This window comes from Anopheles coustani, chromosome 3 (assembly GCF_943734705.1).
Source record: "Anopheles coustani chromosome 3, idAnoCousDA_361_x.2, whole genome shotgun sequence".
Classification (NCBI taxonomy): Eukaryota; Metazoa; Arthropoda; class Insecta; order Diptera; family Culicidae; genus Anopheles; species Anopheles coustani.
The window spans coordinates 77,357,063-77,375,130 of NC_071288.1; the positions used below are offsets into that span (position 1 = coordinate 77,357,063).

At 52.0% G+C, this 18,068-nt stretch overlaps 2 protein-coding genes across 2 annotated transcripts; one reads left to right on the top strand and one right to left on the bottom strand.

The window, feature by feature from the left end:
* Positions 1-347: 347 nt before the first annotated feature.
* LOC131261543 (cytoplasmic dynein 2 heavy chain 1) lies at positions 348-15,098 on the top strand. The gene is made up of 15 exons (XM_058263606.1): positions 348-384; positions 452-950; positions 1,011-1,141; positions 1,206-1,438; positions 1,502-1,601; positions 1,661-2,186; positions 2,260-3,769; positions 3,834-3,916; positions 3,981-8,398; positions 8,463-10,083; positions 10,553-10,723; positions 11,283-13,231; positions 13,299-13,579; positions 13,638-14,375; positions 14,447-15,098. Exons 1-15 carry the CDS (start codon positions 348-350, stop codon positions 14,720-14,722), a joined length of 12,573 nt encoding a protein of 4,190 aa, XP_058119589.1. The 3' UTR covers positions 14,723-15,098.
* On the bottom strand, positions 14,491-17,926 carry LOC131261544 (polyribonucleotide nucleotidyltransferase 1, mitochondrial). Its single transcript, XM_058263607.1, has 3 exons — positions 17,766-17,926; positions 15,706-17,698; positions 14,491-15,104 (listed from the first exon to the last, which is right to left on the bottom strand). Exons 1-3 carry the CDS (start codon positions 17,900-17,902, stop codon positions 14,871-14,873), a joined length of 2,364 nt encoding a protein of 787 aa, XP_058119590.1. The 5' UTR covers positions 17,903-17,926; the 3' UTR covers positions 14,491-14,870.
* Positions 17,927-18,068: the final 142 nt, after the last annotated feature.

The following is an 18,068-nucleotide window of genomic DNA, read 5'->3' on the forward strand; positions in this document are numbered from 1 at the left end:
ATCGAGACTAAATAAAAAAGCGATGAATGAAATTAAACACCGGTTACCATGGGTTACGATGCACGCCAACCTGTTGCACTGCCGAACCGGAACACCGGACAACCTTCAAAAAGGATGTAAACAAGTTCCCGTCGGTCGCACCTCCCTGGCACCGGCAAACGGTCGCTTCCCGGAGAAACCGTTTGCGTCATCGTCGTCGATACCGTCGTCACCGTAACCATGGGAACAAGGTTAGGAAAACACAGCGAGTTTTTATGCGGTCCTTGCGAGCAGGACTCACGGACGGCAAGCGGCCGATGAAAGTGTTCCAGTTTCCTTGAAATTAATCATCGAAACCTGTTCAAACGATGTCCAACCGGTACAAATTTATCTACAATGCTTGTGGTAAGTGTTTTCCTGGCCTCAGGTGTTGCGGGATAACGAGAAAACTGCGGTTCCATTGCGTTTCCAGTTGAGTTCTTCGACGTGACAGTGCTGGAAAACGGTGACGTCATAAAGGAGTTCCTCCAGAACGACGACGTGACCGTACTGGCGGCCGTTTCGGTAGACGGCGAGGTGTTGCTGCAGAACGTCGTCCCGCTCGAGGACCAGTATGGGCTGCTGTTCTACAAGATACCGAACCTGGACTTCAGTGGGCACACGGGCCCAGCCAAAATAGGGCTCCTGACGCTCGAGGGCGGTTTGGCAAAGTCCATCTACAACACGCTGCAGCGCGTCTTTTCGCCATACATATTGAAAAAGTCCGAGTACCCGGCGGAAATACGGGGCCTGCTGCAGAACCTACACTCTAGCCTGGGTCTATCGCTGGGGCTTACCGAGTCGGGCATTCTGTCACTGCAGGATGAGGTCGGTTTCTGGTTGCACAAGACGAAATCCCTGCCGACCAAAGCGGATCGCGAAACGGCACGCTCGTTCGCGACGATGTTGGAAAAGATCAGCCAACAGTTTGGGTAACGAAGACAGAGAAGAACTCACAGTGCTTCCTACAATGATACGCCTTTCCGTTGCAGTGAAAACGAAACAATGAGCCTGAACAAGCTGGACGAAATGATCGACGTGTGCCAGACGGTGTTGGATGAAATATGGCGCTTGCCCAACCATTACCCCCAGAACCGGATGTGTAGCATTTTCGACATGATTTGTAAGTCACAGTAGTACCAAAAAAAAAAAGGCGATGTAATTAAGCATTCCCTACTATTTTTAAGCCGTCCGTGTGGTCGCATCTTGTACAGAACACCTTACGGAGGTGGACATGTGGGACATTGGAACGGTGGCTCAGGATGACGCTATTGGGCACGTGAAAGAAACGCTCGATTCGTGGATTCAAACGTTCGACTCACTAACGCGCCTATTCTGGCCCAACTACGAGCCCCATCCGTGGATGGGGGAACCGTACCGGTCGAAGCTTTTGAGCAAATTTCAAACACGGTACAAGGAGGTAAGAATGGCGTTTATCATTAGGTGTGTCCGTTTTCAAATTTATATATTGTTGTACTTGCAGATCCTAGAAATAAGACACGTGAAAGATTTACTGTACGCATTATTCTTCGAGAGTGAACAATATTTTCCTTTGGTGAACGAAGTGGCATTACCCTTTCATGGTAAGAGACAGTTTAAAATGATAGCGATGGAAGCGAATTATCGTCCCTCCTTTTCCCAGGTATGAACATTTACGACCTAACGCCGCTGGGAAATAAACGATGGGAAATGGCGAAAGCCAAAATGGAACACGCACTCGCAAAGATCGACGAGCGTGCGGCGTTTGTGCTGCAGCAGAAGATCCTCGAAACCGGTGGCAATCCCCGGCATGCGGTGATGGTTTTCAACCGCTATCGGGAATTACTCACCCGTCCGCTCGTGCTGGAAACGCTCGCCCCGGAGAGGAATCAAATTTTCCGCAATGTCGATACCATGCTGAGGGAGCTTCGCGAGCTCCTGTCCGGGACTAATTTCACCGAGAGTGACGTGACCCCGATTGTGGCGGAGACACGCTGCTACCGGGTGGTCGAGGACGAGCTCGGTCAACTCGAGACCATCGTCGCCAGCTTGTGCCGGGATCGGGAAGGCCATGCGGAAGTGCTGAAAAGAATAGTTGAGTTCAAGGAGGAAATGCAGGCGCTCGTACGGGGCAACTTTGAAACGTGGACCGAAAACTCCATGATGGCCATCCGTGATGGAGTTTTAAGGTACGGTCTCCCCCCGGTGTGTGATGAATGATGGATGGGCATCATTAATCATAGTAAATACTTTCTTTTGCAGTCTTCGCGAAAACCAACCCGTCGTGGTGTTCGATAAGTCGGACAATCAGCTTATGAAGGTAACGTTCGGGCCGAAACTGGTCACCTTCATCGACGAGGCACGCCAGTTGCAGAACCTCGGCTTGAAGCATACGCCCGAGATCCTGCGCAACGTGTCACACTCGATGCGGTTTGTAGCACACGCTAGGCGCCTGCAGCAAGTGGCCACATTCCACAACACCATCGGGGGCGTCATGGTGCCCTGCGTTCGTCCGATCATGCTGAAGAACGCCATGGAGTTTTCGAAGCTGGTCAAGAGTGAATCGGTGTCGTGGAGCGAGGAGGATTCCGTCGAGCGGTACATCGAGGCATTACAGGATGCCGTAAAGCGGCTGCTGAAAGACAATAATCTGCTCGCCGGATACCACGAGCAGGCCCGGAAGGCCATACTGAAGCTCATGGAGACCGATTTGATACGCCAGGCGGGTGTGTGGAAGGAGGAGATACGGGGTTTGCGAGAAATAGTTGTCAGTATGGAGCGCCAGGGGTATGGGAATCTGAACCCGTTCAAGTTTCACTGGGACCACCAGCTGTACAAAGTGCTCGAGTATCAGTACATTTCCGGGCTACTGGATGTCCATCAAAAGTTGCCTGAAATTCACGTCGATCTCATCTTCCGCCAGCAGCGCATTCAGTTTCGCCCCACACTAGAAGAGATCAAGTCCCGGTATTACTCACAGGTGCGCCGCTTCATCGAGAAACCGGTCAACTTCAAGGGGCTCTCCGACCAGAGCACCACCCTCTTCAAGACAATGATCGATCGGAACTATCAGCACTTTGGCGTGATCTATGAAAAGTCGGAGATCGTGTTCCGGCAGCTGCTCGAGTTCCGCGACAGTTGGCTACCGTTTGTGGCGCTCGGGATGGTCGACCTGGAGCAACTGTGCACGATACACTGCACAAGCTGGCAGCACTGGGATAACAACTTTCGTGCGTGCAAACGCTTCAGCCAACAGCTGGCCCGGGTTCAGGAGCGCGAGAAGGAGATCGACTGTCTGCTGATAAACTACGCTCCGCTGTGTAGCGACATCGAGGCGCTTAGTCGGCGGTACTGGGAGGCGTTGGCCGGGAGTCTCCGTACGTCCATTCTCGACAGTATTGCTGAGATCCAGGAGTACCTGGCGTACTCATTCAATGTGCTGCAGAACATTCCCCAGGATGAGCTGGGGATTGCGGAGTCGAGCGCAAAGTATGAGAAGATCATCCACGATCTGCCCAAGATGAGTGAGCTGATGAAGTCGCTGCAGGGTAAGGACACGTGCTTGGCCGGTTGGTGCAAGGAGCGTGTGTCCGCGCTCGGTGGCATCTTGCTGCAGTGGAACCAGCTTCAGCCACTTATCGACAATCACCAAACGTTGCTACAGGGACGGCTCGATATAATCAAAGAGAACATCCTACGACAAATCAATGAGTTGAATGACGAGGCTGAAAAGTTCTCCATTCGTTGGGAGTCGACCATAAAAGATTTGGAGGTATGTTGCAGGTGTTCCGGTTTTCTAAAAACTCATGACTATAAACTATTGCATAATATTGTAGACCAATGAAAATGCGGATATGTCTCTGTTCCGCGACCGGCAATCGCAATGGAAACAGATCCTGAACAAGCGAGAAACCCTCAAGTAAGTGACGGTAACTTTCGTTGTTGTGCAAAAGGTGAAACCTTTTCTTTTCGCGTTCTTTCAGTAAACAGACGGAAAAGTTTAATATATCCGTACCGAAGGAGTTCGACGAGATATTCACCAACCTGGAGCGTGATATCACGGACCAGGGGAAAAATTGGGATATATTCAATGAGTTCCTCAACGATTACGACACGGTAGCGAACGAGGAGTGGACAATCTACCGACGTCGGCCGCACATCCTGACTGATTTCATTGGACGCTGGGAAAAGGCGCACTCCAACCAGCCGCAGGTCAGCGTAGCAAGCGCGAGGATAAGTGGCACGATCGATCGGTACAAGGGAGCGCTACCGGTTCTCACCACGCTCCAGTCGGACGCACTGATCGAGAAGCACTGGGCAAAGTTGTGCATGATATTGGCCATCGATTCGAGATCGCTGCACGATCTTTGCCTGGGCGATGTACTCGGCGCGAGTGAGCGGCTGCAGGAACAGGCAGGTGAAATTCAAACGATCGTTCGAAGTGCCGCTTCCGAGCACGTCATCCGGCAGGCGATCGTCGAGCTGGAACAGTGGAGCGTCACGGCGATGCTGAAGCTAACCGACTACATCGACTCGAAGGGTGCACCGATGAAGCTGATCAAGGATTACGTCGAGACGCTCAACAAAATTGGCGACAATCAGTTTCTGCTGCAGTCGGCGAAAAACTCCGCGTCTTTCGAGTCGTTCTCCGACCAGGCGGACATTTGGGAGGAAAAGCTGAACAATCTCGACTACATTGTAACGCACCTCGGTCAGATACAGAAGCGGTGGATCTACCTCGAGCCAATCTTCGGTGTCGGTACGCTGAAGAAGGAGGAAGCGGTGTTTCGCAGCATCGACAAGAACTTTCGCTACATCATGAAGGAGGTGGCAGATGATCCGCGCGTTGTGTCCCTCAATCGGATCAATAACATCTTGTCGATCATCGAGACACTGCAGGGGCAAATCACACGCTGCCAGAATGCACTCAGTACGTACATCAAATCGAAGCGGAATGCATTCTCGCGGTTCTACTTCCTTTCCGACGACGATTTGCTGGAGCTGCTCGGGCAGTCGTCCAAGGAGAGCATTATTCAGAAGCACATCCGGAAATTGTTCCCGGGTGTGTATCGGTTGCTGTTAGAAGGGGACGCATGTGAGCGAGTGGTCGGATTTGCCAGCGAAGAGGGTGACGAGGTGTCACTGTTAGAACCGATTACGGTCCCCGGGACTCCAGTGGAGGACTGGCTCAGCACGCTCGTCGAACGGATTAAGCAGACACTTCAGCACTCCATCGGGCAGTGTGTTCAAGGGGCGGACTCATTCGATCTCGCCACGATCGAGCGCTTTCCGATGCAGGTGATTTGCCTTGCCAATGCGATTCACTTTACCAAGCGCGCCGAAAAGGCCATCATTGGTATGCAGCTGGCAAACCTCAAACAGCACGTGCAAAATGAAATCTCCAAGTACTCGACGCTATTGCAACAAAGTCAGAATCATCTGACAAGTGTGAAGCTGCGCTCGTTGCTGATTGACCTGGTGTACCAACAGACGACGGTGGACTACCTTCTCTCGCACAACGTAACCAACGCCACCGACTGGTACTGGCTGCAGCAGTTGAAGTTTTATGCCGACCCCAAAGCCAACGTCACTGTGCGGATGGTTCACGCCGAGTTTCGCTATTCGTACGAATTTTTGGGCAACTACAACAAGCTCGTGTACACCTCGCTGGCGCACAATTGCTACCTCACCCTAACGCAGGCCATGCAGCTCGGTTTGGGAGGGAACCCGTTCGGTCCAGCCGGCACCGGTAAGACGGAGTGCGTCAAATCGCTCGGTGCAATGCTCGGCCGCTTGGTGCTGGTGTTTAACTGCGATGAAAACATCGACACGGCTGCGATGGCTCTCATCCTTTCCGGATTGGCTCGGTGCGGTGCGTGGGGTTGTTTCGATGAGTTCAACCGACTGCAGGAGGCAACACTTTCGTCGATCTCGATGCTAATCCAACCGCTTCAGCGGGCCCTCAAGGACAAGCGCACGGAGGTGACGATGAACGGCGAAACGATCCCACTCGATCAGCATTGTTGTGTGTTTGTGACGCTGAATCCGGCTGGCGAGGAGTACGGTGGTCGACAGCAGCTACCGCTGAACCTGCAGGCACTGTTCCGTCCGATTGCGATGCAAGCACCACGTCCTCAGCAGATCGCGTGCGTTACCCTGTTCGTGGAGGGGTTTGTCAACGCGGAACGTATAGGAGCCCAGATTGTGGAGTTGTTCGAGTTGGCCCAGAGGATTCTCTCCCGACAGCGCCACTACGACTGGGGTTTGAGGGAGCTGAAGGCGGTTCTGTTGGCCTGTGGTGGTGCCCTGAACGGTACCGAAGGGAGTCGCTCGTACGAACAGGAGGCCGGTGTTGTGGTGAACGTGATCCGCTCGAACCTGATGTGCCGGTTGACGATTTCCGACGCCAAGCGATTCGATGTGCTGCTGGCGAACGTCTTTCCGGATATTCCCATTGTGAGCGGCAGCGACACCGAGCTTCGGGAGAAGCTGGCCGACGCCTTTTCTCTACTCGGTCAGCAGCAGCATGAACGACAGATTGAAAAGTGCCTGGAACTGCACGCCCAACTCCAGAAGCGTATGGGTGTGGTTGTGATCGGTCCACCACAGTCCGGTAAGACCACCATCATAGGACTGCTAAAGGAGGCCCTGGTGGCTCAGGGACACACCATACGCATGCACACCATATCACCGAAATCGATGAACCGAGTTCAGCTGCTCGGGAAGCTTGATCCGGACACGCGACAATGGTCTGACGGGGTGCTCACCTCGATGGCCATCGCAGTGAACGCCGAGCAGCGCAACGTTACCTCGTGGATCATCTGTGACGGAGACGTCGACCCGGAGTGGATCGAAGCCCTCAACTCGGTGCTGGACGATAACCGATTGCTTACGCTTCCCTCCGGTTGGCGCATTCAGTTCGGAAGCAATGTAAACTTTATCTTCGAAACGCACGATCTCTCGACGGCTTCACCGGCAACGATCTCGCGCATGGGCATCATCAATCTGAACGCGGAGGATCTCCCCTACCAGCTGATCGTGTCCGGTTGGATCTCCCGACAACAGGGGGATCAACACGCCCTTAAGGCGTACTTCGATCAACACCTGTACCGTGCCATCGATTGGATCGATGGGCACAAGGAACTACCCACCGGGTACTCGCTGGTAAGCCTTGCCCAATCCGCCCTGGTAGCCATCGAGGATGTCAAGAACGCCGATCAATTTTGTACCGATCTACTGTGCGGCCTAGGCGGTGTTCTCGGAATGGCGGCCAAAAACTCTCTCTCGAATCAGGTGTATGCCTGGGCAGATATTGCCATTACCGATGGATCGGTGGCGGAGTTCCACTATTACAACAGCTTCCGGGACATGATCGAACTGTACAGCACGGACGATATCATGGGGGCGGCGATCGAGAATGGTACGTACGTGAACGTGCTCGTCAAAACGCCACTAATGAAGCTAAACGGTGATCTACTGAGGCGTATCATAGCCTCCAAGGAACGCCAGGTGGCGCTTCTGGTCGGTCCGAGTGGCAACGGCAAAAGTCTCCTGCTGCAGACGATCGTCGGCGAGTTTAGCGGCTACCAGCTGGTAACGATCAACTGCAGTGCCCAGCTAACGACGGCCAACATTCTCTACACTCTGAAGCAAAACTCGCTCATCGTAACGACCGTCAAGGGTAAGGAGTATCGGCCAAACTTTTCCCGCATCGTCCTGTACCTCAAGAACATCGATCTCTGCCCGGTGGATTGCTGGGGCACGTGTGAGGTGGTCGAGTTGCTGCTCCAGCTCATCCACCGGCATGGCTTCTACTCGGACGGTGTCGAGTGGATTTCGGTCAGCGGAGTGCAGGTCTGTGCGTCGATTACGGACCTTGGCAAAACGGTACTCTCACCCCGGTTCCTGTCGATCAGCCGTCTGGTTCGGTTTGGTTATCCGAGCGAGCAGGACATGGAGAGCATCGTGCGCAGCATCCTGTTGCCGGTGTACAATCTGCTGGCCAAGGGTACGGTACGGGTGAAACTACACGAGCTGGTCCGATCGATCATCAACGTGTACCTGACGATAAACGCACAATTCCAACACGCCGAGGCAACGCACTACCGCTTCACACCGAAGCTGATCGAACAGTGGATCTCGGGACTGCTGTTCTACCCGGAGGAAAACTTTGGCAAAGCGCTGCAGCACGAGTGCCAAAGAATCTTCCGCGATCGGTTGGTGTCCCTGGAGGAGCGTCATCGGTTCGATGAAATTTTACGCGAAGAGTTTCGTATGCTGGAGCAGCTACCAACAAGCGAGCTGTTTGTCCCGAAGGAAGGCGCCCAACGCCGTGGGGAGCTGCAGCTGGTGTCGGCCGACGAGTGGCGTCAAGCAGTCGGCCATAGTGTGTCTATTTGCAGTAAGTGTAAGGATTGATGTGGTTTTTGAGTGGATGTAGTCACAAATATTTTCCCTATTTTCAGCCTCGGAGAGTGTCATCATCGATCTCCCAATGGGCGATGCCTTCTGTGAAACGGTAGCCGCCATCTGTCGTGCCCTGTCACGTCCTTACGCCAATCTAGTACTCACCGGGCGGGCTGGTTCCGGTCGGTTACAAGCTCTCTACACAGCCTGCACGTTGCTAAGTGTCCGGGTGGCATTCCCACAACTATCCCGCCACTACTCGATGGCGGAGTTCAACAACGATCTCAAACTGGTACTGCAGAACGCCGCCCTCGAGAACGAACCGGTGGCGTTCGTGTTGCACCATTCCGTCACCGGATACCTTCCGGACGCGATGAAGACATGCGAAGCCATCCTGGCCGGTGGTGATCTGGTGGACTTTTTCGGTGATGATCTGGAAAACATTGCCGCACCGCTCAAAGCCCAGGCTGCGCTGGAGTCGTACCAGATGTCGCTGGCGGCGTACTTCCTGCAGCGGCTTCGGATGAACTTTCACCTCGTGGTGGTGCTGGAGTCCGGTTCGCCGACGGTGCGCACGCTGTTCGAGAGATACCCGGCGTTGTATCAAAAGACGGAGATGATTTGGATGCTGCCGGAGTGCGTGTCCCGGGTGGAGGATCTCCGTCGATATTTGCACGGTATAGATGGAAGCGCTGGAACGGGCGAACTGAAGAGCGTTGAACAGGTACCCCTTCCGGCGTACTTCAACGATCTCATTGCTGTAGGTCTAACCGAGTGGAGTCACTGTCCGCTGCGCCGGGTATTGTTGATGCGGGCATACTTTCACCTGTACGCGCAAGAGAAGATCGGCAAGGAGCAGTACAAGGCTAAGATCCAGATCGGTGTGGATAAACTTTCAGAAACGCACCGCGTAGTCGAGAAGCTAAAGATCGAGGCGCAGGAAAAGCAGCAGGCGCTGGCCGAGAAGCGCAAACTGGCCAACCAATCGCTGGAGATGATTTCCAACACGATGCATTCGGCGAACGATAAGAAAACGGAACTGCTCGAATTGCAGCGCCAGACGCAGGAAAGCAGCGAGAAGCTGATCGAACGCAAGCGCGCCATCGAGGAGGAGCTGAGCCTGGTGGAACCGACACTGCGCGAGGCCAGTGCCGCCGTCGGTCAGATCAAAACGGAAGCCCTCTCGGAGATCCGGTCACTGCGCGCCCCGCCGGAAATCGTACGCGACATCCTCGAGGGCGTGCTCCGACTGATGGGCATTCGCGATACGTCGTGGAACAGCATGAAGACGTTCCTGGCTAAGCGGGGCGTAAAAGAGGACATCCGGTCGCTCGATCCGTCCCGCATTGGGCCGGAAAACTGTGCCGCCGTCGAGAAGCTGCTGCAGGCGAAGGCAGACTCGTACGAGCAGCGGAATGCCAAGCGAGCATCGGCGGCCGCCGCCCCACTCGCCGCGTGGGTCATCGCGAACGTCAAGTACGCCAAGGTGATGCAGAGCATCAAACCTCTCGAGCGCGAGCAGAACCAGCTGAAGGAAAACCTTGACCAGGCGGAGGCCGAAATGCAATCACTTTCCAGCGGGCTGGACAACGTGAACGACACGGTGCGGAGTTTGTCCGAGCAGCTGAACGTGTACACGCAGGAGGCGGCCATGTTGGAGATAAAACTGGATGAAGCAAAGTGAGCATTACGATCGATTTCTCTACATTCTGTTTAACAAGATGATCGATTTTAAACCAACACTTTGGATCTAGGCATCGACTTTAGAATGTAAATTCCGCCTGCAAGTTTGGAGTATTTTTAATCCATGCTAAATAAGATTAGTTATCAGGAGACCGATGATTATCGGTATTATCGGACGGACAAGAAACATTTAAATGTGATATTTCAGTTATATTCAATCTGTTGTAAGTAGAATGCATTTTAGCTATGGGAGTAGACAAAACCAACGAAACCAACTCTACAACACCCCTCAAAAACGCCAAGACGAACTTTTTCAAACGATGTAACCATTTTATTCAATGCTCACACGCTCGTATTGAACAGAACTTTATCGATGTAATCGATCCATAGACATTTTCATCTGAGTTTGCTCCGATGCGATCAAAATGTTGTCCAATAAACTTCTTTTTTTTCGTCTCCCTTCCAGAAACACTCTCCACACCGCAGAAATACTGGTTCAGAGCCTAAATACCGAGTACACGAGTTGGAGCAAGGAATTGGACGAGTTGAACCATGCGATCAAACATCTGGATGGAAGATGCTTTCTGACCGCCCTCAACATAGTACACCTCTCGCAGCTGAGTCTCGAGGAGCGAAGGTTTGTAGTTGACATTTAAGAGACTGTTTCTTTTGCAGTCCATTTAATCAGTGACCGATTTAAGAAGTTTGCTGAACCTCATGCATTTCGTTTCTATAGCGCAATAGTTGCGAATGTCAATGTTCAAATAATAGTACTGGTCCTCCCGGGAAAGACAGGATCAAGATTACTTTTTAACGGCAACAGCTACGTGAAACTGAATACAACGTGGTCAAAGCCTATGAAATCAAAAAACAAAAAAAAATACAACGTGGTGGAGAAACTGCGAAAACGATTTATAATTAAACCCTTGAATGTACATTATTAAATGTGTCTCAATGTAAAAACGCTTAAAAGCTAAAAAAGTAATAATAAGTTTATTAAATATTTCAATAGTGTGTATGAATGATTTAAAATTAACAATTTCATGAACAAAACTAGTGCTTTAAAACAAAATATCCCTGTAAGGGTTTACATATTAAAAACAAACTAAATTTTACGATCGGATGATTATAACTCGGATATAGTTAGTACCATAAAATACCGGTTGTTCCTTTATGTACCGTGCCTTTTCGTTCAGGTCCTGCATGGCGAAGGTGGCTCAGCTGACAAACACCACCGCGTTCGACATGGACCAGGAGCTGGTCTCCAACCAGGACAAGATCATTTGGGAAAGCATGGGACTCACGGCGGACCAGCAATATCGGGAGAATGCGAGTATGCTCGTGAAGTACCTCTCGCTGCCCTACGCCTCGACCCCCGTCCCGCTGCTGGTCGATCCGTCCGAGTACGGGCAGCGGTGGCTAGCGAACTATTTGTCCTATCTTGGGCGCACCTACGAGGTGACGAGCCAGGGAGCGGAACGGTTCGGCTACAGTCTCGAGCTAGCCGTTCGGTTCGGGAAGATATTGCTCGTTAAAAACGTTAACGTCATTGAGCCACCACTTTTGACGCTCTTCTGCACGGCCGTTCAGAGTCGGTTCAACAAGCGATTGCTGCAGGTGGGCAATAAAGCGATCGACCTGCACGACGACTTCAAGCTGATACTGGTCACGCAGAACGAGGGGTTGGAGCTCGGGGCGGAACTGCGGGCGCAGCTGATGTCGCTTCGGTTCACCACCACCACGGCCGGACTGACGGACGTCCTAACGTCGAAATGGGTAAACGCCCAGCAACCGGAGATCGAGCGCAAGCGCACGGAGCTGCTGCAGGAAGAGGGAAAACTGATGAAGGAGAAGCTGAACCTACAGGACAAACTGCTGCAGGAGCTTTCGTCGGCCCAGGGGGATCTGCTTAAAAACGAGCCATTGCTGAACACACTCAACAGCATCAAGAGCAGTACGGGGGCCATCGAGCAGGCGCTGGAAGAGTTCACGCAAGTCCGTGACACGATCATGCAACACTACACCCAGCGGACGGAATTGAGTGGCATGGCGGCCCGGTTGTACATGGGCATCCGTCGGTTCTACGCCATCAACGTAGGAAAGTACGTGACGATTTTCCTCTCCGTCATCGACAACGATAAGCACACGGGCCAGGAGGAGCTGTACAGGATTCTGGTACGGCGCGTCTACTCCCTACTGAGCCGTAGCATTCCGAAGGATGACCAGATCATTCTAGGGCTTAACGTGTGCAAGCAAGCATTCCCGGAGCTTGCTCCCGAAAGGGAATGGGAATCGTTCGTACACAACTTCACCAACGTCGAAGTGACCGGTGGGGAAGGGCACTGCCCCGCCTGGATAAGGCCGGAGTTGAGCGGGAAAGTGCTCGCCCTGCAGTCACTCCTCCCAGACCTCTACCGTCGGCTAGATCTGGCGAACGAAACAGCCTGGCGCAAGTACATCGAAGCGGATGAAGCCGTCACCCCGGTATCGTTGAGCGAGTTCCAACAGATTCTAATAGCGCAAGTCCTCCGGCCGGATCTACTCATCAAAACGATCCACCGATCGGTGCGCAACATGCTCGGTATCAAAACGCTCTACAGTACGCGCCCCTCGATCCGGTGTCTCGCAGAGGAATCGTCCCCCACGGAACCACTCCTGCTGGTCACCGCATCCGGGATGGATCCGTCGGAGGAAATCCGCGAGCACGCACGCCAAACACCCGGCATAGGGTTGGCCAAGTACGGCGAGTTCGCCATCGGCAAGGGACAGGAGATGGAAGCCCTGAAGCTCGTGAAGGATGCGGCCAACACGGGCAGCTGGATCTGCATCAAGAACGTTCACACGGTGCCGAACTTCCTGGTGGGAACGCTGGACGATGCGCTCAAGACAATCAACTTGGCCGAAGGGTTTCGGCTGTGGTTGACCACCGAGACGGACCAGCACATCGGGGAGGTGTTTCTAAAGAAGTGCCTCAAGGTGCTGTACGAACCGCCGACGGGTTTGAAGCACAAGCTGAAGCTTCTGCTGGAGCAACACTCGGACGCGATCGGTGCCAAGAAGAGGGACTACAAAACGATCAAGCTGTACGTCGGCTTGTTCCTCTTGCATTCGATCGTGCAGGAGAGAAGATCATACATCCCACAAGGTAAGCACAAAACGATTGATATCACAACGCTTCCTTAGCTTTTACACAAGTAACTTTTGTTTCAAAGGTTGGAGTAAAAGGTACGACTTCTCCGATGCGGATCTACGCTCCGCCATGGATATGATACAGTACGTCGAAAGTTCGGCGGCTGGTGTTAGTCAAAGAATTCCCTGGCCACTGGTGCAAGGATTGAGCGAGAAATTGAGCTACGGTGGTCGGATAGACAACGATCAGGACTTTACCCGCCTGGAGTGTCTCATACGAGAGTTTGTCGACGAGAAGATCATGACAAGCCGTTGGCAACCAATGTTCCTCAACATAACCGTGCCTAACTCAAGTCACGTAGAGGTAAATGGGGGTAAATAAATAAAGATTGATTTTTAATCCCTTTTTTCGCGTACTGCAGGACTACATGAAAGCGTTTGATCAACTGCCGGACACGGACAGTCCCACACTGTACGGTATTCCCGCGTCAACGAATGCCTCGCGGGATCTCATCTTCTGCCGGAATACGCTAAAAATCCTACGCTCCCAGTACTTCTCCTCGGGGACGGTACAAAACTTCGAGAAACGGCTCCGCCCGATTGTCGGCCTGTGGCATAAGCTCTCATCGGGTCCGACCACGGCTTCTTCCTCGACCATCGTTCGGCTGGATTCGCTCATCGAACGATCGCGCGACAGCACCGAACCGTGGACCATTTTCATCGTATCGGAGCTGACGGTGGCCCGCAATCTGCACGCGACGATCGACGCTAACTTTCAAACACTGAAAATGGCGCTCAAAGATGCGGGTCTGCTGAACGCAAAGGATCGCGCCTTACTGGCCACGATCTGCGACAATCTGGTGCCGGTGCAGTGGCGTCGCCTCTGGAGCGGACCGAAGACAGTCATCGAGTATCTGCGGGCGGTCAGCTGGAAGACGAACCACGCCGAGAGGATGTTTGGAGACTTACTCGAACGGCAGACGATCGAACGGGTCGATTTCAATCATCTCTTCAATGTGCAGGCCATGCTGACGGCCCTTAAGCTTTGTCGATCGAAACAGAGGGCCATCTCCACCACCGAGCTAATGCTTTGTGCCACTTTCGGAGGCGGTAGTGGTGGTGTTGCGAAGAATGGTGGCGTTATGGTGGCACCACTATTGGTAAGGAGTTAATTAATTACGTCTACTTATATGCTTCTTCTAATGATTTGCTTTCTCTTCGAACGGTGCAGATTGATGGTGGTACATTGAAGCATAATAAATTGGCCATACAGCAATCGTCGACCGACGTCAACACGACGGGCCAGTTTGAGTTAAACTACAATCCAAAGGAATCGACGGCAGCGGCGAAAACAGTCCGGGTCGACGTCCTCCCAGTACCGTTGTACAACAATATTTCCCGCGATGTGCTGTTGTGCACGATCGCGATGGAAGTGGCACCGGGTTTGAGCAAAACTGCCCTTATTTCCGCCGGTATTGCGTTGATTATACCGGAAACATATCAGTGAACCGTTTTTAACATAGTGTTCAACAAAGCACATCAATCAGGAGAGGCTAACGTTTAGAACTTAAGAATAGCAATATGTACACGTTTTATTTTAATTTTCTTCTATCACGGACCGTGGACCACGCACCAGTAAATAAAACTGATTAAGGCTACGCCTTGATTCCCTCACCAGTGCCGTTTGTGGGTGTCGTCGTCGTCGCTTGATCCGAACCGCCCGCAAGAGACGATCGGGATGGTCGATCGAGATTGCGAATCATTGCCGTCGGCGGACCTTGCAGGACTTTGCGCGAGAGACGCATGAAACCGGACACCGGGTCGCGGCCGAAGTATTTCACCTGTATTTCGGTACCGACCAGCAGACCGAGGGCAGAGGGATGGGCGATCTGTGAAAGAGCGATGGTGTAATCGAAGGAAACGATTTAATAGCTTAATTTTTTAGTTTTTCTACAGAGCGTACTGTTGCCTCCAATGATTTGAATGTTTATAAATTTTTATTATGATGTTTTTTTTCGCTGCATTAAACATGTTTCCGCTACTTTGGATGTTGAATAGTTTGTGACTCATGCATGTCAACGTTGTAATAAGAACATCGTTACAGTTGGGATGAAGGTAAAGAGTTAGGTTTTGAAGTTGTTAGGTTAAATACCGAATGAAACACCTAAACACATTTAACAATTGATTTAAAAAAATATTTTCAAATGATGAATAAGTGAGTGAGGATTTAACACCTTAAATTTGGGTTGAGTAAAGCATGATCATAGCATGAACCATTATTCTTACATAATGATAAATTAATAGATGTGTGCTTGTCGTGCTGCTTAAAACGTTTCAATTTTGTGCTAAAACAGATGTGTTAGAAGTTTCAGTTGAAATTGAAAAATTAAAACTAAGTTAAATTAGTTTATCCTAACGATTTGCTTCTAAAAATATGGATTCGTACAACAAACTTTAATTTATGTTATCTCATCGCCTACCATGACTTACCTTTCTTTGATCGAGTTGAGCATTATGAAGTAACGTCGGAGGCATCGAAGGGTAGAGTGTCACCATCACTCCGGTGTCTCGCAGCTCCACAATCTTGGCAGTGTAGATGGCCCCAAATTCGAGGTCCGGTATCTTTTCCGTTTTCATCAAATTCTCGAGGTACTCCTTCGCCTCGTGCATGGCCGCTTCGGAGGGGGCGAAAATTCTGAAACTGGTTTCGTCCTCCTGCGTCAACTGTACGCCCGTCTCGAGATACAACCGGCGCACGTTAGTACCGCCCGCTCCGAGCAGCTTCGGGCGTTGGTGAGCCTCGATTACTAATCGGTCCGTTACGGGCCAGCTGTCTTTCCGAACAGTCCGTGGTGACGCGATCGTTGCGTCCATCAGATCGAGAATTTTAAATCGTGCTTCCATGGATTTTTGAAGCGCTTCCATGACCACTTTTAGCGGAATGCCTGGAACTTTGATGTCCGCCTGTATGGCCGTGATGCCCCGTCGAGTGCCCGCCACCTTCATGTCCATGTCACCCATGTAGTCTTCGATACCGAGGAGGTCCGTTAGTATCCGGTAGTCTTGTAAGTGTTTGGTATCATCGTTTTCGTACTTGGTTATCAATCCAATCGCCACACCGGCGGCTGCTTCCTGCACGGGCACACCGGCGTCCATGAGGGCCATCGAACCGGCACACACGGTTGCCATCGAGCTGGATCCGTTCGACTCAAGCACCTCCGACGTGAGCCGTATCGTAAACGGATGCTCGTTGGGAACGATCGGTACGAGACCTTTCTCCGCCAGCGCGCCGTGCCCAATTTCACGCCGTCCGATCGGCCCCACCTTTCCCGTTTCCCCCGTCGCGTACGGTGGGAACTCGTAGTGAAGGAAAAAGTTTTTCGACTTCATCCCACTGTCGAGTGACGCAACCGGATCGAGCCGGAGGGCACTTTCGGGCGAATCGAGTGCGACCGTACAGAAGACCTGCGTTTGACCACGCTGAAATAACGCCGATCCGTGCAGTGGTTTGTGGAGATTCACCGAGCAGCTAATGTTACGCAAATCGTCCAACCCTCGCCCATCGCAGCGTCGATCTTCTTCGAGCAGCATCTCACGGAACACGTGTTTGGTGAATTTGTTGAAAGCTTCCGAGATGAGACCCGGATCTGCACTCGAATAACTCGACCACACTTTGTCGATCGTGTCCGAGCGCGTCTTGCTGACGGCCTGATCCCGGCTGAACTTGTCGTGGGAAAAGTCACGAAATATTTCCCTTAACCGCATCTCAGACATTGTGCGCACGGCGGCTTGAATCTCCTCGTCTACGGTGGGCAAGGGTTCGAGTGATCGTTTAGGTTTTCCGAAGGCTTTCTGTAACCGTTCGATACCGTTGATGATGAGCTGCGCCTCTTTGGTGCCCTTTTTAATTGCCATACGCAGCTCGTTCTCGTTCACAACGTTTCCCCGACCCTCGAGCATAACGACTAAATTCTGCCGGGTTGCCGCCACCACAAGATCGAGCGCACTCAGTTGCATTTCCTTGCGCGTCGGATTGATGATAACTTCGTTATCTACCAGTCCAACGCGCACGGCACCGACCGGCCCATTCCACGGAATGTCACTCAGGGCCAGGGCAGCTGATGCACCATTAATGGCCTGCACATCCGGTGGGTTGCTTGCATCGATCGCAAGCATATTGCACACGATTTGGGTATCGTAACGGAATTCGGCCGGGAAAAGAGGCCTAATCGAGCGGTCCACAAGCCGGGCGGAAAGGATTTCCTTCTCCGATGGACCAAGCTCTCGGCGCAGAAAGTTCGTTGGTATCCGACCGGCTGCGGCAGACTTTTGCCGATAGTCTACCACCAGCGGCAGGAAGGATGAGTTTTGTGATTTTTGTTTCGCAACGGCCGTCACCATGACGGCAGTGTCTCCTATCGACACGACGGCGCAGCCATCGGCAAATCGGGCATACTTTCCCGAAGATATCCTAACAATTCGCCTGTGGGAAGCAAATAACTTCTGTTAGAATTTTCAATTCCCACAGCTGATTGTCCTGTTCACATTACCCGGTGCTCAATGGTACATCCACTTCCGGGGTTTCTAGCTTTTCCGTTGAAAACCATCGTCGTCTCAAGCACCGAACGTGAGGGAAAATGTGCACCTTTCTTCGACACTGGTGTAATCGTAAAACATTGTGTAACATTTTCTACAGCAGCGGTAAGCGGGATACACAAAATACTAATTTACAAATAAACGCGCTTTTGATTTATTTTCGTGAGGCACGAGTCCGGCGATGACAGCCGGCTTTCGTGTGTCAAAAAAGGTAAATATTTTGGTTGCATCACCAGCCGAAATCGGAATCTTTCCTG